This window comes from Oryctolagus cuniculus, chromosome 1 (assembly GCF_051225735.1).
Source record: "Oryctolagus cuniculus isolate XC-2025 breed Fujian yellow rabbit chromosome 1, ASM5122573v1, whole genome shotgun sequence".
Lineage (NCBI taxonomy): Eukaryota > Metazoa > Chordata > Mammalia > Lagomorpha > Leporidae > Oryctolagus > Oryctolagus cuniculus.
Window position 1 is genome coordinate 11,699,824 of NC_142867.1, and position 24,608 is coordinate 11,724,431.

Here is a 24,608-nt window from a genome sequence, read left to right on the forward strand (position 1 = left end):
CCAGTTCTCAGACTGCCCTGGAAGTCTCCAAAGATGACCAATAGTTTTTTTTTTTTTTTTTTTTTTTTTTTTTTAGTGTTATTATGAGGCCTTGTATTTCAGTGCATCACAGGTGCTGTCGCTATTATTATTCTGGAAGCCACCTCACCTCTTCATGATCCAACAACTAAAGGGCTAGTGCCTGGTGCACCTGGGGACTTCCACAGCCCTGAGCCTCCACTGTGGCCTTTATGATTCTGAGTGGTCATTCTTGGTTGTTCCCTCACCATTTATACGAGATCAGGTGCGTTCAGGGTGGTATGGCCATAGGCTCCCTCACCATTTAGTACAGTACCTGGCACACAGCAGGTATTTATAATGCCCATGGATTGTGTACACAATGGGGCACAGTTTCTTGCAGCCGACCCAGAGTGTCATGGGCGCTGCGTGGACCTGTGCTCCTTCCCTCCCGCTGCACTCTCTCAGCCAGGCTTGGTCAGAGGCTGGGATGTGGCTGTGAGTCCAGTGCTCTGCATCTCAGCCTCTAGGCTCTCCTTATGGGTGAAGCAGGAAGGGATTCCCCCTTCAGGCCCCTTTGCCTGTCCTCTCCCCAGGGATCAGCTCTGTGTGTGGGCGCTGCTCCTTGGCCAGTGGTGCGTTATCTTTTCCTGCCTGTGGGCTAGAAATGGGGGTTGCTTTTTAGGGAGAAAAGGAAACTCCATGATCCCAGGTTGGGTGGTGGGCAGAGAGCAGGTCAGGAGACAGGGAATCCTGCCTTGTGCTCTTTGCTCCTTGACTGTGACTCAGAGAAGGGCTTGTCTCCCAGTCTCAGTTTCCTCATCTGTAAAATGGGCTGAGAATATGTATGTTGGTGTTGGAGATGGAATTACATGTGCCCAGTGAAACGTGGGTGCTATGCACCTGTTAGCACCCCACTGCCCTCTCCCCCAGCACTCTGGTTCTTGCATGTAAATGGTCTCAGAAGCTACATTCTATTGGGTATACAGTGGTCATAGGGCCCTCTAGTGATTGGTGACAGAAATGTGTCAGCAGACGTTGTGATTAGAGAACTTCAGGCTACCAGGTGGCACAGCATGGGGGTTTCTGATCCTTCACCTGTTTCGTTGTCTCCCATTCTCACTCTTGGCAGAAAAGAATACTTGAGCATAATCGTTCACTGAAATGATGCCAGGAACAGAGCGAGAGAACATTCTGCTGGTCCCCTGTAGATGACTCCTTTGGAAATAGCCCTGAGGGATCTGTCAGGAGCCACCACCACCTTCCTGCATGGCACTGAGGATACAGGTCTCATCCAGACCTCATGGTTGGTTGTCAGGTAGCAGTCAGAACTCCACAGGAGGGCAGAGGGACAGGAGAGGGGGGAAGGGACCCCCGCAACGGAGTCCAGGGGATGCAAGATGAGTGCAGAAGACCTGCTACTCCCTAGGAAAACTTTATGCAAACAGGGAAAGGATCCTTCATTAAGTGCTAACATCGTTTTAAGTGAGTGTAGGTGTTATTGCATAACCTCAACATCTCTTCTTCTGGGCCAGGAGTGGGCATACACTCTCCCATTTGCACACCCTAGAGTGCTGGAGCACACATACACACACTGCTAGCTGGCATGGCACACACTCTGTATGGCTCCTGGTACTTCCTGGGAGTGATTGTGTTAGGGTTAGAGTCAGAGGAGAGAACAGGAGTTGAACCTCTAAACGTTGCATGGCTGAGGCAATAATTTAGAACTGGCTTCTCAACAGGGAGTACATACCAGGAGCAACAGAACAAAAATGCACCTGCAGTGTGCCAAGGTTCAAAGATATCTAGAGATGAAGGGAAATTATTTATGAGTCATGAAAAAGCCATTAGTAGCAAACAAGAATGAAGCTTAGTGGTGCGGAGGGGGAGGAAATAGTTGTCATGTTAGTCTCGCAATAATGTTATGTCAAGGTCATGAAGTTTCAGAAGGAAGAGAGGACTCTGCTGCAGTGGTTCCTCCTTGTTCTGGAAGAGGCTCCCCATGCCCACTATCTCCGGGTAACATCAGCTACTTCCTGGTATGAAGGTTCAGAATACGTAGCATAGGCAGGAATGGTGGTGCTAATGGTGGCCGGACTGGTGGCAGTGTGGACAGGGCCAGTGGCAGAGTTGACAGGGATGACAACACTGTTGACAGGGCCGGTGGTAGTATTGACAGGGCCATTGGTGGTGTTGACAGGGCCAGTGGCGGTGTTGACAGGGATGACGACACTGTTGACAGGGCCGGTGGTAGTACTGACAGGGCCGGTGGTAGTACTGACAGGGCCGGTGGCGGTGCTGGTTGTGTTGATACCGAACATGGTTGAAAGCATTGACGTGCTCTGAAAAGCAAAGGACACAAAACCATCATCTTCCTCTGTAGTAAATCGCAAAAGTGGCTACAGATTCTCCCTCTTTCTGTTCCCATGCCCTTGGGTAGGTCCTCGCTCACTTGGTCACATGAGTTTCTCTGGCTAAGGGAACATCAGCAAATGTGAAGTGTTTGTCCATTGGGGCTTGCCCCCTCTTGTTGCTCTTAGGAGTACCAAACAGAAAATAGCCCAGGCGGGCCTGCTGGGGAATGAGAGATGAGTGGTCTGGTTGTCCCTGACGGTAGCCAGCTTGCCAACTGCCAGACGTGTGAGCCCATCCATGACCATCCAGCCCCTCAGCAACTCCCCGGTAGATGGCAGACGCATGGCAAGTCCAGCAGAGATGGGAAGAACTCAGAACAGCCAGAGAGTCATTGGCTAAGTAAGTAACTGTCCAATATGCCACTAAGTTTGGGTATTTTTTGATATACTTGTGCAGCAAAAACTAATTGACACAGAACTTGCAACTACAAGTTAAGAAACAAAAATGTGACCTATGCATTGACTTTGGGTCAGGCTGGCAGGTGGGAGCTGGAGGATTAATGAGTAAATCTCCTATAAAGGCTGGAAGAATGGTGATCTCACTGCTGGGGGATGCTAGAAGTGGGAGAGGAAACTGCCATGGGGTATGGGGTGAACTGTTACCCATGTTCTGCAGCGGGGAAGCTGGGCCACATTTTGGGAGACAAAATTTACCTAATGAACTTTGTGTTTGGCAAAGGAGGAAATAAAATAGAATATTAGAAAAGTCATTTGGGTGCTCCTAGCTGTGGATGGTACAGTTCTGTAAGAAAGAGAGCAGATAGGGACAAGAGTTTTTGGTATAGCAGGTAAAGCCACCACCTGCGATGCTGGCATCCCATAGGGGTGCTGGTTCATGTCCCGGTTGCTCTGTTTCTGATCCAGCTCCCTGATAGTAGCCTGGGAAAAGCAGCTGAAGATGGACCAAGCATTTGGGTCCCTGCCATCCATGTGGGAGACCTGGATGAAGCTCCTGGCTCCTGGCTTCTTCCTAGCCCAGCCCTGGCTGTTGCAGCCATTTGGGGAGTAAACTAGCAGATGGAAGATCTCTCTCTCTCTCTCTCTCTCTCTCTCTCTCTCTCTCTCCCTCTCCTCCCCTCCCCCCTCTCTCCCTCCCTCCCTCCTTCCCTCTTTTTTTCCCTCCCTCCCTCCCTCCTTCCCTCTTTTTTCCCTCCCTCCCTCCCTCTGTAGCTCTGATTCTTAAGTAAATAAATGAACCCCCCCCCCCCTTTTTTTAAAGAAAGAGAACAGATGAAGAAGGAATGATCCAGTGTACAAGGAGTACTCTGAAGGAAGACAGTGGCCCAAGATTTCTAGAGTTGGAAAGTAAGACCAACTCTTCTTATTTGTAAGGTCCCCAATGGATAAATGACATTCAAAGTAAAACTATAATACCTGAGAGTGAACATCAAATCAAGGACATGTTTATACAATCCTTTGTTAAGATCTTTGAAAGGTTTAAGGCAGGGGTTGGTGTTGTGGAATAGTAGGTTATGTATCCACCTGCGGCACTGACATCCCATATGGGCATTGGTTCCTGTCCTGGCTGCTCTACTTCTGATCCAGCTCCCTGCTGATGGCCTGGGAAAGCAGTAGAAGATGGCCCAAGTGGTTGGGCCCCTGTGCCCATGTGGGAGACCTAGAAGAAGCTCCTGGCTCCTAGCTTCAGATCAGCCCAGCTCCTGCTGTTGTGGCCATTTGGAGAGTGAACCAGTGAATGGAAGACCTCTCTGTTTTTCCATCCACCTATAAGTCTGCTTTTCAAATAAACAAATAAATATCTAAAAAAATGTTTAAGGCAATGTCTATTAGATCTTTTAGCTATGTAGAATGACTTCTAAGTCTTCAGAGCCTTGGTTAAAAAATACAGGTAGATGTTGGCAGATCTAGAGAGAGAAACATATCTTGAACACGGCCTCAAGTGTGGCAAGAGCTCTACTCTGTTACATCAAATACCCTCAGAGTTTTAAAGGGAATTGTATCAACAAAGGTACCACTTGACCAAAGATGATTGAAATGGCTCCAACTGCAAAAAACCTTTGGGTTTATCTATACAGGAGGCAGAATGAGAAAACTGTTTGTTTTTATTAAGGTGGAAAAGATGGGCCATTTCTTATGGAAAAGTTGGAGCCAAGAGTCCATAGGTGGAGTCAAGATCTTGGAGAGCAGTGAATTCAAGAATCCCTCCAAAAAAGCAACAGAAAGAAATGGTCGACTTGCAGAGGGCAAAATTGGCCCCCTAATTAAGAAAAGTACGCTGCTCCTCAGTAGGGCAGGGCTTGTCCCATAGGATTTCAGAATTAGCATGGAGCAGTGGCTGTCCTGTACTTTCTGTGCTCCCCTTGTAGAATGGGAGGGTGTATTCTGGTTATCCTATTCTGTCTCACTGAGGTATGTTGAGTACATGGTGGACAGATCTTGTTCTTAGTTCATAGGTTTCTGGATCAAGAACAGTCACATCTCCAAATCCCTCAGCTGCATCTAGATCTGATGTGCTCTCTGGGCTTCCAGCCTGGTGCCATAACCGAATAGGATGTTTGGGATGAGTATATTATGTGTATTGGACAAATGTGAGTAATTTGTGGACAGGGAAAAACTGTTACAATCTTAAAAACTGCCGGATTGAAGACTGCCACAAGTCCTCATATTCAGGATCTGGCATTGTGGTACAGTGGGTTAAGCTTCCGCCTGTGATGCTGGCATCCCATATGAGCACAGGTTGGAGTCCCAGCTGCTCCGCTTCTGATCTCGCTCCCTGCTAATGCACCTGGGGAGGCACTGGAAGATGGCTCAAGTACTTTGGCCCCTATCACCCATGTGGGAGACCCAGATGAAGCTCCTGGCTTAGGCCTGGCCCAGACCTGTCTGTTGTGGTCATTTGGGGAGTGAACCAGGAGATGGAAGGATCTCTCTCTCTCTTTCTCACTTTGCCTTTCAAATAAATAAATAAATAAATACATCTTTTTTTTTTTTAAAGTCCTCATATTCATGACCCTTAGGTCTAGCTCTTCTCAAGAGGCACAGCTGTTTCTCTACTCATTGAGTCTAGGTTTGCCCAAGTGAATGACTTTGATCTATGTGACATTAGCACATTGGCACAAGCAAGGACTTAAAGTGCTAGTCTGTGGGAGCCTGATTGTCTTGCTACTCTGGGAACCCAGCTACCCATATTGGCACCCTAGAGGATGATATAACAAGTGGAGCTGAGATGGATTATTCCCCTAAGGAACCTGGCTATGGTTTGGGATGTTAGTTTACGTGTTGGTCCTCAAAATCTTAGGTTAATGGTACTAAAGGGGTAGAAATGCAATCCAATTATGGTGTTTTAAGAAGATGAGGCCTTTGGAAATGACTGGATTGGATTGAGTCATTAGGGTAGAGTCCCTGTGATTAAATCCTGGTGGCATTTTAAGAAATCATATGGGGGGGGCAGTGTTCTGGTGCAATGAGTTAAGTTGCCACCTATTACATTGGCAACACATATTGAAGTGACAATTTGAGTTCTGGGTGCTCTGCCTCTGATCTGGCTCCCTGCTAATGGGAAATCAGCAGAAGATGGCCCAAGTACTTGGGCCCCTGCCACACACATGGGAGACCTGGGTGGTGTTCCCAGGATCCTGATTTTGGCTTCACCCAGCCCTGGCTATTGTGACCCTTTGGAGAGTAAAGGTCTCTTTCTCTGTGTCTCACTCTCTCTATGTCATTCTGTCTGTCAATTTTTTTTTTTTGTAAAAAGAGATCATAGGACAGACAATGGACAGACATGGAGAGACAATGTGCTTTCTCCTGCCATGTGATGCTCTTCAGTTACCTGGGAATTCAACAACAACACCATCACCAGAGACTGACTGAATGGGTGAATGGGACCTGGCTGATCTTGGACTGTGAACCTCCAAAACCGTGAGCTGAAATAAATCTCTATTTTCTTCATAAGTAATTTCTTTCAGGTATTTTGTTGTAGTAAACAAAAAGCTAATACACCCCTGTACACCAACAATTCCCCAGCCCACCTGGCAGCTGGCAGTAGGTACAGCAGAAGAGTTACTCCCTCATTATGGCCCTGCTTGGTGATACTTCAAAAACTGAACAAATGGTTGCTGTTTGAAGGGACTAAGTTTTGGGGTAGTTTGTATCCAATAAAACGTAACCGCTGTACCCTCTCTTAGACTTTGCTTATTCCACTCTTGGGCACCCATTGCTCCAGCCCATTAGCTTATGTTCTGATTCTGAAACAGAGCCCAACACTTACCTCAACATTTTTGCAGCAGACAGCCTGGCACCCAAAATGTGAGATCATACATGTGAGGATCAACTCCAGCAGGGCGAACGGGAGGAGACAAGCAGAAATTGGCTTCACATAACGCTGGAGGCATAGAGGAATTAAAGAATTTTAGTCCTTAGGGTGAACTGTCTAGGTGACAGTCAAGACCTGTAGAGCTCACCTTAGGCAAATACCACATGTTTCCCCTGGATGGCCCAAGACCCTCTCTTTGTGTGGTACCTTGGAGCAGCTGCTGTGGGCCCTCCTCTTATATGCCCTGTTTATCCCATCTGTGCATACTGGCCTGACTTCCAACTGCCAGCTCCTGCATTTCTTGGCCTTGGGGCTCCCATTGACCTCTGGGACCACTTTACTGATTGTAAAAGAGGCTGGGAGTTTTGAGGAGCTAATTCCCTTGACGAGCAGCCCTGTGTCAATGACCATCAGGGTTTGGTGTATAAAGACCCTAGCTCCCTCACCCTTTAGGCTGGCGTTTGCTTCCTTTCCCAAATCAACTGCATGTCTCCAAGTCTGCTTTTGGGAGGAACTCAAACTAAGACACCCCTCAGCAAGTCCACGGCCAGGTAAGCCTCTGTGAGAGGGCTGAGCTCCTTATGGAGGGTCAAGCGATGGATGCCAGTGAGGTCAGGATCATCAGCTCTGCCTGGCTGCTGGCTTTTCTAACCCTGTTTCCTGTCGCTCTGCCTGGATCTGCTCTTGGTAGGAAGCCTAAGAGCTAAGACAGAAGCCAAGGCAGAAGTGAGGACACCCCACAGTGCCAGTGTGCTCTGGGCCTTGGCTCCACCCACAGTACTGTGGCAAGGTCCTCAGAGTTCCTCCCTCATCCCCTACACCCTTTCTTTTTGCAGCAGAGGCTGGGAAACCCAGGGTTTGGCCCATTCCTATTGAGATCAGAGCCCTGTGCTATACTACACTCATGTACTCCTTGCTGGTAGAGGTCCTGATTGCCCAATGACCCCCTTTATCACTAGGAGATATTGCTGCTCCTGAGTCCCCAGGACCACAATGCACCCCTTGTTGGGACATCCTGTTGCATCATGTTCAACTCTAGAGGCCAGCACCTTGCCTGGGTTTGTGGTTTGCTGCCGTACTTTCTAGATACCAAGTCACATCAGCAGAATCAGGTTTCTTCCTAGGACCTGCAGGAAGCTCTCCCCTTAGGGACTCCCCCTTGTAGGGAGCTCAAGTTTAAGACCCTGGGCCCTGCCAGTCTTGCTTGTCCTGCTTGGTTAACTAGTCTTGAGGATGGACCAAGTTGCCGCCAACTGTGGGACAAGTTATTCTAATTGTCATTCCCAATGCCTACTCAAGTACTACATCAATGCTGCAGGTGTCTTCCTCATATGCCTTTGGCCCTGACTATCTCCCTGTCTACCTCTTGACTTCCATTTTTCCTGAGGGCTTCCTTCAATGACAAGAGACCCCTCTGCCCACATGCATAGCAGGCTGGAGGGGGTGGGCAGTTTTCAATCACCAGAGGAGGGAGTTGGTGGATAAATATTGCCACAGCCTTACAGGATATTCTGAGGGCATAGTGGTCATTGTCTGCCGGACCCCAGAAGGATGAGGCTTCATCAGCAAGTTGCTGAGCACAGTCTTTATCCTGGGGCTTCCTCCCTGTGGCTTCTCTTACTTCTTTCCTCCCCTCCGGGCAAATCCCAAGATCATCTCTGAAATAAATGACTTGCATTGACCCATCCCATTTGCGATAGACTGATCCTCAATGGATTCCTGGGGGCAGGTGATCTTGTGAATTTGAAGGTGGCAGCTGCACCTGGCTGCTTCCCTGGGCACTTTCAGCAGGAACTAGAATAGGTATGAGGTGGCAGGTCTCTCGGCTTCCCCTCGCTGAGGCTCCACATTCACAGAGTTTGGGTAAGGGTTGAATAATTCTTGGTCATGGGGGCTGTTATGCTGGGATGTACTGCAGCTGCACTTCCTTCCTGCTCTGGAAGTAATCTTGTAACCCTTTTGGTCCTCAGGAAGCACAGGGGCCTGGCAGTCAAAATGCTCACCTGTAGGTGATAAAGCAGAGGTGATAAAACAGCCAGGTCTGCAATAAGAATGAAGATCCCCAGCAGGGAGAAGATGGCACTCATGATGTTCACAACGATGCTGCCATTCACCTGCCGCATGTGGAAGGAGAGGAGGTGGTGAGCAGAGTTCGAAGCCTGGGTGTGGGAAACCTTGGCAAGGAGGACAAAAGAGGGAGCCAGGGAAGAAAAGAGATGGCCAGGAGCAGGCATTTGGAGCAACAGTTAAGAGCCTGCATCCTATATTGGAGTGCCTGGGCTCAAGTCCTGGCTCCTCTCCCAATTCTAGCTTTCTGCTAATGTGCACCCTGGGAGGCAGCAAGTGATGGCTCAAGTATTTGGACCCCTGCTGCCAAGATTCTTGGATTGTGATTCTTGGATTGAGTTACTGGCTCCTGAGTTTGGCCTGACCCAACCCTGGCTCTTGTGGGCATTAGGGGAGTGAACTGGCTGATGGATGATGATCTCTCTGTCTGTTGGTCTCTGTCTCTCTGTCTTTCAAATAGATATAAATTAATTAAATAATTTTTTAAGATTTTATTTGAGAGGTAGAGCCACAGACAGAGGGAGAGACACACAGAGAGAGGTCTTCTATCTGTTGGTTCACTCTCCAAATGGCTGCAATAGCTGGAGGTAGGCTGATCCAAACACAGGAGCTAGGAGCTTCCTTCAGGTCTCTCACATGGGTGCAGGGGCCCAAGAACCTGGGTCATCCTCTACTGCCTTCCCAGGCCACAAGCAGAAAGCTGAGCAACTGGGACATGAACTGGTGCTTGCAGGGGATGCTAGCAGTAATGGGCAGAGGCTTAGCCTATTATACTATAATGTAGATAAATTAATTAATTAATTTTAAGCAAAAGCAAAAGAAAAGAGATGGTTAGGCAGGATGGAGAAGCCAGTTAATTGCAAATATAGTGAGGAGGTGAGAGAATTATTCTTCAATAAATTTTCAGGGTCCTTTGAGGGGAGGGAAAATCCTATGCTGAGCTGCTAAGGATTAGGAAGTGAGACCCTGAAGACAAGGAGGTGGACCTGCTTTGCAGAAGAAATGAGCAGGGGTTCCGATTCCAAGGCTGCCTTGAGAGGGAGGAGTAGGAAGGACATGGTCCCTGTGGCGGGAGCCTGGAGCCTGGCTGTGCAGGATTGGTTGTGCAGGATGGGGAAAGCTTTTCAGGGCTGAGAGTCTAATGTCCCATCTTAAGGGATCTGTGGCTTCGTTGAGATATTGAAACCCTCTGGTTATTTACGGTCTGTGTCCTCCTCAAGTCTCTCCCTTGTGGAGATGGGGAAAGCATGAAGAGGAAAAGCCTGCATTTCACATGTGGGCCAAGGCCAGGGCGGCTGTGACACAGAGAGAGCAAGGTGGAGATTTCAATCAGGAGTCAGGTCTTGGAGAAGAGGGGGCCAGGAGGTGCCAGGAGGTGGTGGACTTCTTGGCGAGGGCATTGGACTTTGGTGTGGGCAAAGACACCATTGGCCTGGTGTGTGTCAGACAACACAGCCCCTCGTGGACTCACTGCCTTCTCATTCAGAAGACAGAAGAGAGAGGAGAAGCCATGTTGACAAAGTGAGGGGGAGAAGGTGGATTTGGAACCAGGCATGAGAGGAGTGGTCTGCATTTATCCTGAAGGGGCCACAGCGAAAATCAAAATATGACCAGAAATTTTGCTGGATGCTAAGACAGAACGCAATACCCTAGACGTTCAGGGGAAATATGGGCCCTAGACCCTGTGGTTGGGTCTCTGCATTGTTCACAGCAGACGTTCCTCTCACTTTTAGATCCAGCCAAAGAGTCAGGTGGGAGACACCTTACAAAAATGGCTGAAATGTACACGTATTACTATTAGACTCAGGCCTAACTTTCGCATCATTCTGAGAATACTTAGGCTGTTGCTCTAAGGAATGCTTTTGAGTTTCCCAAAGGAAAAATTTCTAAGTAGTCAAAAGCAATAGGTAAAATCCTACCTTTGGGATCATAGCTCTGGTTCCCATCCCCGCTCTGCCCTGTTCTGTCTGTGTGATCTTGTGCAAGCCACCTGACCTCTCTGTGCCTTTATTTCCTTATCTGTGAGATGAGGGATAATCGAACTTTAAAGCATTGTGAGGACTGATGGAATAAGGTATGTAAAAGTACTGAACTCAGGGGCTGGCGTTGTGATGCTGTGGGTTAAGCCACCACTTATGACTCTGGTATGCCATATCAGAGTGCCAGTTTGAGTCCTGGCTACTCTACATCCCATCCAGCTTCCTGCTAATGCATTTGGAGGGCAGTAAAAGTGTTTGGGCTCCTGCCACCCATGTGGGAGACCAGGGTGGAGATCTTGGCTCCTGGCTTTGGCCAGGCCCAGCCCTGGCTATTGTGGCGATTTGGGGAGTGAATCAGTGGATGAAAGACTGCTCTCTCTTGTCATTTTGCCTTTCAAATGAATAGATAAATCTTTTTTTATTTTTTTAAAGTATTGAACCCAGGCCAGGGCCAGGACACACATCACTATGAGACCTCTTTCCCCTTAAATAGTAGAGGGTCAAATTCTACCATTCCCAGGTCGTCAGAGATAGCACTTGTACTCACCGCACAGGTGTTGTGGCTTTTTTCAGCCCATACCGAGATGGATCCAGATATAACAAACTACACAGCCAAAAAAAAAACCAAACAACAAAAATGAATGATCCATTGAGTTATAGGTTAAAAAAGACAACCATCCAGACAGATGTGTGTCCCTCTGTCTCTAAGTTCTATAGAACTTCTTTTCCAAGATGTGCAAGTCTGTTCCTTCCAGTCAACATTTTCACCATCTCAATGGTGAGGCAGCAATTATGCTAAATCCCAGGATATTCAAACTCCTGTATGTCTAGGCTAAAGCCTTCCTTTCTCCTAAAAATCTGAATTTTTTATTCCAGGATGCTATGAATCTCATTCTTATTTTTGTAGTTTGGTGTTCTCCTTGAGTCTACCTCCTGTACATACCAATGCCTAAACTCCTTTTTTTCTCATCTACAATTTTAGTAGCAAACATTGGATGAATTATGCTTCTCTATCCTTTTCACAAATAGATTTTCTTAAAGCAGCCCTCAGCAGAGCCCTGGGGAAGTCTTCAAACCTCACCTGGTTCTCACAACATCCCAGGACACGCCTGGCATCATTCAGATCATGCTATATGGGAAGTTCTGCCCGCAGGCACTAGGAAGCATGCATAAGACTAGTGGCATAGTCTGCAGTTTGGCAGACAACCCAAATGTTGGTCATGGGTAAGAAAATTGTAGTGTGTAGTGGATTACTATCAACTACTGAAAATGAATGAAGTGTGGCTGTTTTGAGATGTCCAGCAGGGAGTAAAGCTACCAGAGTGTGGCTGTGGCATGATTCCGTTAACACAGGTTTGTGAATATGCAACACCAAGCTACTAATTGGTTAGGCTACAGGTAGGTGTGATTAGACTTTAAAGATAGATAAAGGAATGGTAAACACAAAATTAAGAATAACAGAAAGGGGATACTCTTAGGGATTTAAAAACTGTTGGTGATGCTTTGATTTTAAATTAGGGTTATTTTTGAAAAATTAATTTTTTTGTTAATTCAATTGTAGTAAAATGCTTGTATCATATAACTCACAGTTCCAAGTTTTATCCAGTGTGCAGTTCCCCAGGGCCAAGCAAGCTCATGTTGTTGTGTAACCACCACTACCACCACTACTACCTCCAGAGTGCCTTTCATCGTTGGGGACTGAAACTCTGTTCTGATTCAACACTAACTCCCTTCTCCCCAGCTCTTGGCAATCACCTTGCTAATTTCTCTCTTTATGAATTTGACTACTACAGATAGTTCAGGTGAGTGGAATGATGCACTTGAGAATTCATTTTATTCTTGTTTAAACTTCACCCCACGCGATGTACTCAGGGCTGTGCTGGTAAATGTTTAACACCTGCTTTGTGAGGTGGCAGCAAAGAGAAAGCCCCCAAATTGGAGCGTGTGTTGACTTCTGCGGTGGAAATCACTATGGCCAACTTTCTGTTACCAAGTGCTTTGATGGTCTGTTTACATAATTCCTGATCATTTTACGATGCACTCATGACTGGTAGGTGGGTACTGTCTCTGGCACACACCTTGAGGCACTCTGGTTTGCATATGAGATATTTCATCAAATCAGTAGCCAGAAAGAGTAGAATAGTCAAAGGACATGGTAGTTAATGTCTGTGCCAGACTTCCTGAGAGGCAGGAGGAGGGGTTGCTGGGAAAGGGTGGGGTTGGATCCGGAGTCCTTGGCTGCACCTGTAGAGTTAGGTGGCTGGCTCTGGGCCCTATTCCTGGAAATGGGATTCCAAGCTCCTTCTTCCTCTACTTTCTCCTTGTCCCCACCTGGCGGCCCTGGAAGGAGGCAATATGGCATCATACTTACCATTATTCCTCCCCAGAATAGGTACCCTGAAAGCCCAAGCACAGAAACTTGGTCATACAGCAGAGGGGTGATTCCGTAGACAATATGCATCAAGCCGATGAAGATCTGAACAGCCTGTCAAAGGGAACAAGTTGCAGTGAGAAAACAGAATGGGGGCCTTCAGGCAGTTGAATAGGTGTTTTTGCAGCCCTGGCTGTAACCTGGAATCCCCCCAAGTGTGAGTCATGTTGGGGCTCACCCAGATCAACTGGGTCAGCATTGCTGAGGGTGAGGTCCATGCCTAAGTGTGTTTTAAAGCTCCGTGGGTAATGCTAAGGTATCCCCAAGGATGAGAGTCACAGGCATAAAGGAAAGGTGAGATGGTTTAGAACCTAGGAAGGAACATCTTCCCACAGACTCAGATCTCACAGGTGTGCTGAGAGATGGCTTCAGCAGGAGCTTTGGTAACAAGACACCTGAGCTTGTATCCTCCCTCCTGCACTGGCCAACTGTGGGATTCTGAGTTTCCTTATCTGTAAGATGGGGGTAATAGTACTTGGCTTGTAGAGTTGTGGATTAAAAGGGCTCATAAAGCTTGCACATCAGGTCCATCGGGTAATAGGTGTTTCAATGCCTTCTGCTGACACAATTCTTCTTTCCATACCCCATACCCTTCCCAGCCTTCTTCATGACATGCCCACAATTCCCCTTGGTAATGGATGTACTGAGATATGCTCTGTCCCTTCATCCTCATGAATTCGCATCTTTCCCTCAAGTATGATCTAAGTTCTTTTTATGACCCCAATTCAGGGTGAGTCTCCCTCTCTTTGGGGCTGATACAGCATTTGTTATTCTTGAGACCCCGAGGGTGGCATTGGGCTTCTCTGGGTCTCAGTTTCCTGAGTGTTCAAATTATCAACATGGAAAAGATTCAGCTCTCATGGTCCATGAATCTATGAATGTCACTTTGTAAGACAGGGTGCTTGATTCTGTCTGCATGCCTACTTTAACTGTATCTGCTGTGGTTTGGATGTTGAATGTTCTCCAAAGGCCCATTTGTTAAAAGATTGGTCCCCAAGGTGGTGCTATTGGGAGGAAGTGGAAGCTTCAGGAGGTGTAGTGAGATGCCCTTAGGTCATGGGGGATGTGGCCTCAGAAGGTACTTCCTGCATGAGGGTGTGATAAAGCCTGAGTCTGGCTTGCCCACTCTTTCTGCTTGCTGGCTCACCATGTATCCTTCCTCTGCCCGCTCTATATGATTGCTATTTGTCACCCTCACAGAGGCCAAACCGATGGGACTGCCTGATCTTGGACTTAACCTTCTGGTAAGGGCTGTGGGACTTGGATAGGGGAAGGAATACACAGGAAGCCAGGAAGCAGAGTGGATGAGAGATATGAGGCTGTACACAACTTATATAACCAGTCTTCTCATGAGAACTACTCTCTGAGGGCACATCCACAATGACCTAAGGACCTCCTGCTAGACCCATCTCCTAGACACCATCACTGAATCATACCTCTATCAAATTCATAACTCTGGAACTTGACTGCCTGAACTGAGGAGTGGGGGCCTAAACCATGTCCAAACGACAGTGTTACCTTATAATAATTGGGAGCCAAAGTTAGAAAACATTCCCCCCCATGTTAATTAATAATAAGAAGAGCAACCATAATACAAATTTTTAATTACTACTTAATGTCATATACAATCTCTACCTTTTGGAAGATTGTCACACATATTTGGATTTATTTTTTTTTAATTATTTTATTTTATTTAAGGGATGCACTCTACTTAGTGTAGGGTTAGTTTTATGAGTGTAAAAATTACTTGTTCTTGTTTTTAAAGATTTATTTATTTATTTGAAGGTAGAGTTACAGAGAGAGAGAGAGAGAAGGAGAGACAGAGAGAGAGAGAGATTGATCTTCCTTTTGCTGGTTCATTCCCCAAATGGTTACAACAGCCAGGGCTGTGCCAGGCTGAATCCAGGAGCCAAGAACTTCCTCCAGGAAGTCCCACATGAGTTCAGGGGCCCAGGCACATGGGCCATCTTCCACTGTTTTCCCAGGTGCATTAGCAGGGAGCTGGATCAGAAGTAGAGCAGCCAAGACCCAAACTGGTGCCCATGTGAGATGCTGGCACTACAGGCTATGGCTTAACCCACTGCACCACAGTGCTGGCCTCAGTCACACATTTGTAATCTTGTTGCTTATGACCAGGACTTTATTCCTGATACTGTTTTATAGAATTTAGTCCAGGATTTGATCTTGATCAATTGGGGTTGCAAATAGTGCCTTGTTCTTGGTATAACTCACTTGTGTACTCCTGAAGGATCAACAGGAGGGGTAGGTTGGGTGGGTGATAGTCTGTTTTCCATTGCTATGCTGAAATACCCGAGGCTGTATCAGTTGTAGAGAAAGAAGGTTTATTTAGTTCATAGTTTTGGGGCTGAAAATCCAAACAGCACGGCACTGGCTCTGGCAAGGGTGCCCAGGCTCTGTCATGATGGTGGTGTGGATGAGAGGGAGAGATCCACAGCAAAACAAGAAGCCAGAAAGAGGGAAGGAATCTGTCTTGCTCTTTTTATAGCAAGCCTTCCTCAAGAACTAGCCAGGTGTCACATGAGAAACACATAAATCACCTTTGAGGCTGATGACCCCAGTGACCTTCCAGTTGGCTCCATTTCTCAAGGGATCCAGCACCTCCCAACAGCACCACGTGGGGACCAACATGCTTCTAACACACAAGCCCTTTGGAACACACTCACACTGTATTCAAACCACAGCAGGGTGTCAGTGAGTCTGTTCCCTTCCCAACACTGTTCTTGTCCTCTTTCCTCCAGGAGGGAGTTGGCAACCTCTCGAGGAAGCTGGAAAATTTTTGCTCCTTGAGCATCCATGCCGACCTGTGTGTATGCCTTATGGCAATTGCCAGAAGGGAGTATAACTATGATAGCTGCTATGAAAAGAGAGAACCTCCACGGTGTTCCAAGACAGTGTCTTGGCCATCTCTGAATCTCTAGCTCCTTACGGAGGGTCTGCCATGTTGATGGGTGAATGCATATAGATTGAGTGCCGTTATGAGCCAATTCCCCTGCTAAGAGTAGGCCAGGCACCCAATGGGGCCCAGGACCCAAACTTCGCAAAGTGCCAAATGAAACTGGAGGAGGTAGGAAAAAGGCAAGACTTTTCTTGGTCCAAGAGGAAATCAGACAATGTCAGACGAGGAGGAATTTAAGCAAGATGCTTGCTACACCTAAAGATGAGAAAATTGAAACCCAGCGAAAGGGAAGGATGTACCTGAGGCCGCTCAGCAAGTCCAGCTAGTTCTTAAACATGGATCACCTGATTTCCTGGTCAATGGTCTTTTTACTGAAACTGTGTCTGGGGCTCACCCTTGCCCCTGACACCTGGGTGAACGATGTCTCAGCAGTTTTACAGCCTCCCCAAAGGCTGTGGATCCTGATTAACAAGTGGGGGGAAGAAAAGGGAGAGCCTGGCATTTGTAGGGTTGCCCTGGGCCCAGCTTCCCGAAACTACCACTCCTCTTTTGTCCTTTGCCCTTGAAATCCACTCCCTTCCTCATCTAAATACACTAGAGGTTTATGAAGTGCCCCAAACTAGAGAGAAGAAGAAATCATACTCACCCCTAATGTTTTGCTCTCATCATTGATGAATTTCTTGGGATTAAATGCAGAGAATGCTTCAAATGACATGCTCCATTGGGACTGGTTTGGGGTGTATACTGGCCCGGGGATGGCATTTGGAGGATTCTGAGGAGCTTCAGGCAGGGTCTGGATGGCTGTCGGTCCTGCTGAGTATTGGATGACTCCAGAGGGAGTCTGCACATTGACTGTTGTCCCTGGATGCTGGAGTCCAGGTGCTTGACTCTGTATACTTGGCATTCCTGCTGGCTTCTGGCTCTCCATGAGTGGGTTCTGTAAGTTTGCTCTTCCTGGGTCACACTGGGTTACTTTTGATGGGACTGGGTAAGCAGCTACCCTCGAAGTCTGCTCAAGGCTTTCAGAGGCCACAGTATACCTGGGATGGGTGACATAGGCATTGCCTGGAGCAACGATGCCTGGAACACTGATGGCTCCACTCCCCTGCTCAGTCATAGTGCACAATATCTGCAAAACAGGCAAGAAAGTCCATTTCCATCCTCTAAAGTAATGGACAGTTCACCTTACCTCATTCTCAGCTTTAGTTTCATCTATATACAATAAAACCACTTCCCATGGGACTGTACAGAGCAGCTTCTTGCTTTCTTTGGAGTCCCTGTTCTTGGGGTGTACTATTTTCTTTTTAGAGGTTTGAGTTTTCAAGACTAGGTTTCCTGAGGCTGTTTAGCTCCTTGAAGTCCCTTGCTTATGATTTGGGTAGTGGGTTTGTGTAGGCCCCTGTCATTGATGTGACAACCTACTCGAGTTTGTTAATGGGCACAGGTTACCTCCCTTCCATCTGGAGAGGGGCTGTGGGATCAGTGGACTGGGAGTGACCATGCTTTCCCATCTGTTCATGGACGGGGTTCATGTTGGTGTGGGATTAGGACCAGAGAGACCTTTTGCTGAATTCTGTTTATTTGTGTTCACACCATTCTGGTCCAGGACACTGGAGATGATGGCAGTGGCCACATCCTTACTAGCATGCAGCTTCTGTTATACTCTGGAGTTAGCTGAGGAGGGAATTGCGTGGAGGTAAGCTCTCAGATGAGGTCCTGATTCGACCTCTCTTAAGCTGGATCTGGAGACTTGCTTAATTTTTCTATGCTCATGAGCAAGTATGCAATAAGAGGAGGGAGACATGTTGCTTCCTCCTAATGAGTGGAAAAATATCCCATTCAGATGAGGGGAAAGGTCACCTGCTAGTTGTGGTTGCTCGTCTTATCTCTGATCCTAAATTATACACTCATTGCTGGCAGGAAACCAAATCTCATGGCACAAAACAGCACACACTGGGTTCCAGAAGTATGCTACCAGCTGCTTTCTGCCTTCTCTAAACCATGAGTTTAATGTGGGTCTATAGCATTTTCTTCAGTGTTCTAACTGCTGCCACAGTGGGAAAAGCCCCACAGTCAACTGTCAACTTGGCTTTGGTACTGGCTGATGGATTGGCACTATTTAATATTAATCATCTGGCACATAAACTGAAAGGCATACCAACATCAAGATTAGGCAATTAGACAGCCCTGGGCCTATTCTGCATTTGATAGTTGTGTGACCTTGGGTGAATTGCCTAAGCTCTCAGTTTCCTATCTATGAAAGGTGGATGACAATAATGCCTTCCCCAGAGGGTGTTTTAAAGATTGCGAAAGTTTCTAGCACAGGGCTTGGCACAGAGAAAATATTCAATTAACATCTGTTGTTTGTGGAAGGGTAAAGACCACACATAAAAGAAGGGTTGCTGTTTTAGGTATTTTAACTGACCCCAAACTATTTTGTTTCCAATACTTATGTCAGTGGATCTCAAATTGTGTTCTCCAGTATCATTGGGGGAATTTATTGGAAATGTAAATTCTCCATCCATTCCCCAACTGAATCCCAACCTCCCCAGGGTGGGGATCTACCATTTGTGGTTTCACAAGTGTTCCAGGTAACTCTGACACAGTACAAACATGAAAACCACAGCCATACGGAAATGTCCTACACTTCTCCGTGGTGGTTTTACTTACCTTTCCTTGGATCTCAACAGTTAAAAATATTGGCTATATAGAATTTGAGGGAATTCTCAACTTATTTTTTTAAATTTTTTTCTTTTTTTTAATTTTTTTGACAGGCAGAGTGGACAGTGAGAGAGAGAGAGAGACAGAGAGGAAGGTCTTCCTTTGCCGTTGGTTCACCCTCCAATGGCCACCGCGGCCGGCGCACCGCGCTGATCCGATGGCAGGAGCCAGGTGCTTCCTACTGGTCTCCCATGTGGGGGGTGCAGGGCCCAAGCACTTGGGCCATCCTCCACTGCACTCCCTGGCCACAGCAGAGAGCTGGCCTGGAAGAGGGGCAACCGGGACAGAATCCGGCGCCCCGACCGGGACTAGAACCCGGTGTGCCGGCGCCGCAAGGTGGAGGATTAGCCTAGTGAGCCGCGGCGCCGGCCTCAACTTATTCTTTATTTTAAAGATCTTGCTGCTCTCTAAGTCTCTTTGAAACTCTATTTTTTCCATAAAAATAATTGTCACTGGTTCATCATGTGGCAGCAAAGGCACTGGCCATGTCTTTCTACTCATTTTGTTCCCACCCACACCCTGTGATGCTGAGGCTCTCAAGACGGAACAAGTGCCAATGATCATGCAGTTATAGCAGTGATCAGGAATTCAGTTATTTCTTCTGACTGCGATTTCCATCACACTGTATTTTCATGTCTCAGCAGAATATCTGCCAGATGACATACACATGACAGAGCGTTGAGTGGGGACCACTTCCATCTTGGACTCTGGGCATACCTTGCATTCTCAGAGAAAGAGAAGGTTTTCCAGGGGAGTGGCTTACCCTGATGACCACAGCGACCCGGGGTGTTGTTGATGCTTCACATGCCTGTGGTCGTGTGAAGGCAGCTCATTCAGTGATGGATCACTGCTGTGACCATATTGCAGATAAAGTAGCTGAGGCCAAGAGAGGTTAAGTAACTTGACCATAATCACACAGCTAGGAAACGCCAAAGCTGAAGCTGGAACTATGAGAACTGATGGTCTGTTTTCAATTTTCATAATGAATGCTGGTGCTGAATGTCACACTCCGATTGTAGGAAAAAAATTGAGCTCTTTCTATCTTTACTTTTTAGAGTAGGCTTTCTTCCTCCTTGGGTGAAAACAGCAATTGAAGACCCAACAGCTGACACTGACAGCCGGGCCCTGAGACGGATGCTCCTGAGATATCTTCAGTTCTACCTCTTATGAGGATAATAACAAGAACAAGAACCAAGGAGGCTGATCTGTTAGAAGCTTTTCAACTAGTTTTAGATCAAGGCCCTATATGAACCTTCACAATGTGCTCCAAGCTGCTGGACTCAGGGAGGGCTCAGCCAATAAGATTCCCCACAGGGTTTCCAGTCTTCTAAGGCTGTCTGTGCAGAGATCTGAACTAGTTTCAGGAACCTGTTCTAAGTCTTCAGTTACCACCCAGCTGGTCAAACTGCATCTCCAAGGGAGAACTGCAGAAAGTCCTGTCCTGCTGGAGGGCACCCCTGACCTTCAAAGCTCACAAGGGATGCTTGCCAGGCCTGTTTAGGGATCATCTAGTGACCATCAGGCTGTTGCAGAGAAATGCACAGGATTCTTACCTTGCAGTTCTGACAAACCTGTGACTGCTCCTTCTCCGGCTCCGTGTGTTTCTGTATGCAGGTCTAGAAATTCTTGATGAAAGGAGAAAAATCAGGTTTCTCTTTCAGGCTTCAAAGTCCACTTTGTAGTTTCAGTTACAGAGAATGAGTCTAATATCTAACCTCCATGCTGTGTTCATTTGTCGCTTGAACTATTTATGGCCTTGGCTGGAGTGGGATTACATGGAAAGCAATCCAAAGTCTGTCTTTGAGAAAGTTGAGAAATCCAGAAGTCATTAAGATCAACAAAATTGATCAATCAGTAAGATTGTACCTATTAAGCAATTAATGAGTATTTATTGAGTTCCTGGCATGTGTTAGATGGGTTTTTAAATGCTGGGATACAAAGTGTGCCGGAATGTGCAATGAGTTGGCGAGCCAGAATATGACCATTGTTGGATAGCTGTAGCACACATATGGCTGGGCACAAAGAAACAGATCAGCAGTGATCAACCATCTGGGGAAGTGACACAGATCTTGGTTGTTCTTGGGAGTGTACTGAGTGACTTGAACCTGACATTCAACTCGGGTCAGGCATGGTAAGGGAGGTTGGAATAAAGCTTTGTGAAAGGCAAAGCATATTCCAGAACATAGTATGAGGGGACAGGCACATGTCTGCATCTAACTCATCCTTCAAGGCCCATCTTGAAGAATTTTCCTCCAGAAAGTCATCCTTCAACTTTCCATTCAAAATTAGTTTCTTTAAAAACCAAATGTTTCCAATATGACTGCCCGGGGATGGTGGTATTGCCAACTTTTTTATCCTAGGATCACCCTGTCCTTTAGCTTCACATGGATTGCCTAAAGCCACAACCCTGTTTGTGGTGTCCCCACTCCCAGTTCAAGTGGTAAATACAGAGAGTCTTTGGTTGTTGACTATGATTTTCTTAGTCACTTCTTGCCACAAGTTCTTAATCATTCCCGATCTCACTCACATCTCATCTTTCACAGCTCTTTCTTCACTCCACATGGACTCAGTCATGGAACATAGCTCCTGTTATGAGGTGATGTCTCCTGCCCCACCAAAGACATATTGGAGTCTTAACCTCTTATCCAATTCCTTAGAATGTGGCATTATCAGGAGACGGGGCCGTTACAAAAGTGATGAAGTTAAAATGAGGTTCATAGAGTGGATCCTGGTTTAATAGCACTGGTGACCTCATGAAAAGGAGGAAGATGGACACGGAGACAGACAGGCACACGAGGAGACTGCTGTGTGCACGAGTGGTAGAGGTAGAGCCATGGGTCTCCAAGTCAAGGAAACCTCAATGTTTTCATGAAGCAGCAGCCAGGGAGAGTGATGGCACAGACTGCCCCTTGCAGTGCTTAGGGACCCACAAGAACTTGCGTGAACAGGCCAGTTGTTTGTTGTGAACCTCTACTGGTTCACTCCCCAAATGGCTGCAATGGCCAGAGCTGGGCTGATCTGAAGCCAGGATCCAGGAGCTTCTTCTGGATCTCCCACATGGGTACAATGGCCCAAACACTTGGGCCATTTTCTACTGTTTTCCCAGGTCATAGCAGAGAGCTGGATCAGAAGAGGAGCAGCCAGGACAAGAGCCAGTGCTCATTTGGGATGCCAGCACTGCAGGTGGAGGCTTTACTTGTTAGACCACAGTGCTGACCCCAACTCCCTATTTCAAATAAGGAAGAGCTGATGCTGCCACCAACTGGATCGCACCCTGTGAGCTCAAACAGCTCCTTTTTCTTTTTTTCATTTTACTCCTGAGAGGGAAGCCCTCCCCTTCCCCACTGTGCTCTCTCCCGGGTCAAAAGCTCACAATCCATTGCTAGAATTAACTGTGGAGTTACTAGAAGAACCATCCAGTGCCTGGCTAACCCCAACTTGCATCCTGCTTGGCCCCCAACCTGGGTGCCAGTTTGGGAGATCTGGATGACAGCCATCTTGCTTTGCTCTGACTACAAAAAAGCAACACAAAATGGAACTAGAAACCCAAACCACCCAGAATCAAAAGTCCAGTTGATTCCTGCAGATTTTCTGGTCATTGAGCAGATCCAGGTGAACAAAGCACCCAAGGTATGAAATGGTACTTACAGAGGTCATGATTAGATTAACCCAGACATGAGCTCCCCTTGCCATAATGAAAATGAACAACTTATTTCCTAAACCAAAAGAGGAAATGATATAGAAGAAAAAGATACCACAGAAGAAACTGAAGAAACAAAAATGTATGGTTCAAGAATACATTTTGTATAAAATAAATACAAATTGGGGCCAGCGCTGTGGCATAACAGGTAAAGCCACCACCTGCAGTGCCAGCATCCCATATGGGCACTCGTTCAGGTCCCTGCTGCTCCTCTTCCAATCCAGCTCTCTGCTGGGAAATCAGTAGAAGATGGTCCAAGTTTTTGGGTCCCTGCACCTGCGTGGGAGACCTGGAAGAATCTCCCAGCTCCTGGCTTTGGATTGGCCCAGCTCTGGCCATTGCAGCCATTTGAGGAGTGAACCAGTGCATGGAAGACCTCTTTCTCTGCCTTTCTCTTTCTGTAATTCTGCCGTTCAGATAAATAAATAAATATTAAAAAATGCAAATTGAAAGAAGGATAGAAAGAGGTGGGGATGGGGGAGTGGGGAGGAGAACTTGAGCAGGTAGGAAAAGATGGCTCAAGTTGCGCAGACAGAGAGGTTGAATCTAAGGGGCACTCAGGGAATTTGTGTGAGAACAGCTTCTAGAACAGGATCCCAGCTCCCTTTACATGGCCTCACCATGCCCCTCCCAACACCCCAGAACCATAGTCAAGTCCTGTGGGCACCAAAAGGAGGTGCCCACTCTGCAAAGAGCTCATGGTCTCCCATGGAAAATAGACTTCTGAATAATAGCAGGATTTGTATGCAAGCTTTTAAAACAGGTTAAGGGCCAGCACCGTGGCTCACTTGGTTAATTCTCCACCTACAGCGCCAGCATCCCATATGGGCCCTGGATTCTAGTCCTGGTTGCTCCTCTTCCAGTACAGCTCTCTGCTGTGGCCCGGGAAAGCAGTGGAGGATGGCCCAAGTGCTTGGGCCCTGCACCTACATGGGAGACCAGGAAGAAACTCCTGGCTTCAGATTGGCGCAGCGCCGGCCGTAGTGGCCATTTGGCGAGTGAACCAACAGAAGGAATACCTTTTTCTCTGTCTCTCTCTCTCACTGTCTATAACTCTACCTGTCAAATAATAATAATAATAATAATAATGAGGCTAATTCCCACCCTTCCCAAGACCAGCTGAGTCCTAATTGGGAGTCATCCCTTCCAGATCTTCCTTCTAAATCAAAAGGCACTTACCACAGCCATCCTGAAACCCAGATGAGTGTGCCAGGCATGTGCTCCTCTGCTCAGCCTTTTATATTATTACAGAGGACCAGCTAATGGGTCTATCTGCTCAAAATAAAGCAAAATTTCAGAGTTTATTTGCATAAGAAGAAATTAATGAATTGTGGAACAGTAAACCCAGAGAGGTCTAATGGTCTGAAGAAAAAAAATCATCATGGACAAGTTTTTATAAGGCAGATGTACAAACAAAGCCAAACTGTTATTTGATTGGTTGCAGTTAGAAAAGTGCTTGCCTTCTTAGTTCCTAGCCCATCCCAGGTTTTGCTTTACTGCTGTGATTGGCTGTGTTTCAGTTTTGCTTTATTCTAACTGGAGTATTTACCAGAAATTACTCAAGACAAGATTCAGTTGTATTGACTATTATGGGCAAGTTTGCTATTCTTTACTCAGGAATTTTTTCGGGTGTGGTTTGCATGTTAACTTTGTAACCACTCAGAATTTCACTTCCATTCTGCCCTGCTCAGAGTTTCTCATTCCCCAGCAAAGCACTGAACCAAAGTCCCAAACCTGAGAAGTAATGGCAAAGTAGTACCAGCTGGTCCACAACAGACAGAACCAGGAAGAGAGGTGGTGCCCCTGAAAAGCCAAAAAACACCTCCTGAGTGCCCTTTCTGCCTGGGCACGGCCTGCTTTGAGTCAGTGTGGTGTCCCCCATTGTCACCCTGATTACTGACCCAGCCTTCTCTGTGATAACAAGCAAGCCCCATACCTCGATGACTGCAACAGCCAGTGCTTATTTCTTGTCCATGTAACAGGAGGGCTGTGGGCCACTGAGGTTCTTCTGGACTCAGATGGGTTTAACTTCAGGCAGAAGGTCAGGTTCAAGTGCACACCACCTGGGTTTACATTCTGGTTTCCAGATTATAGGAGCAGCCACTGCTG

General features: G+C 47.0%; 1 protein-coding gene and 1 long non-coding RNA gene across 3 annotated transcripts in view; one reads left to right on the forward strand and one right to left on the reverse strand.

The window, feature by feature from the left end:
* LOC138848864 (uncharacterized) overlaps window positions 1–6,323 on the forward strand; it is a 9,889-nt gene extending 3,566 nt beyond the window's left edge. Inside the window, exon 2 of the long non-coding RNA XR_011387016.2 lies at window positions 6,127–6,323. This is a non-coding gene — a long non-coding RNA (uncharacterized LOC138848864). The remainder of the gene's footprint in view (window positions 1–6,126) is intronic.
* Window positions 1,461–23,868, reverse strand: MS4A18 (membrane spanning 4-domains A18). 2 transcript variants are annotated; one of them, XM_089308436.1, is made up of 8 exons: window positions 23,679–23,868; window positions 20,353–20,424; window positions 16,725–17,207; window positions 13,102–13,215; window positions 11,278–11,334; window positions 8,688–8,798; window positions 6,640–6,753; window positions 1,461–2,339 (listed from the first exon to the last, which is right to left on the reverse strand). In XM_089308436.1, exons 3-8 carry the CDS (start codon window positions 17,193–17,195, stop codon window positions 2,007–2,009), a joined length of 1,200 nt encoding a protein of 399 aa, XP_089164562.1. In that variant the 5' UTR covers window positions 17,196–17,207; window positions 20,353–20,424; window positions 23,679–23,868; the 3' UTR covers window positions 1,461–2,006. The 2 variants fall into 2 exon arrangements, with proteins under 2 accessions (XP_089164562.1, XP_089164556.1); XM_089308430.1 differs by having other exon boundaries at window positions 20,353–20,597.
* Between the last annotated feature and the right edge of the window lie 740 nt (window positions 23,869–24,608).

Excerpts from the sequence above, each read along its gene's own strand:
- MS4A18 (XM_089308436.1), bottom strand. The coding sequence starts at position 17,195 with ATGACTGAGCAGGGGAGTGGAGCCATCAGTGTTCCAGGCATCGTTGCT. Across the intron at positions 11,335-13,101 it reads TATTCTGGGGAGGAATAATG|TTTGTTATATCTGGATCCAT; the intron begins GTAAGTATGATG and ends TTGGCTGTGTAG. Across the intron at positions 6,754-8,687 it reads CTCTGCTTTATCACCTACAG|CGTTATGTGAAGCCAATTTC; the intron begins GTGAGCATTTTG and ends CTATGCCTCCAG.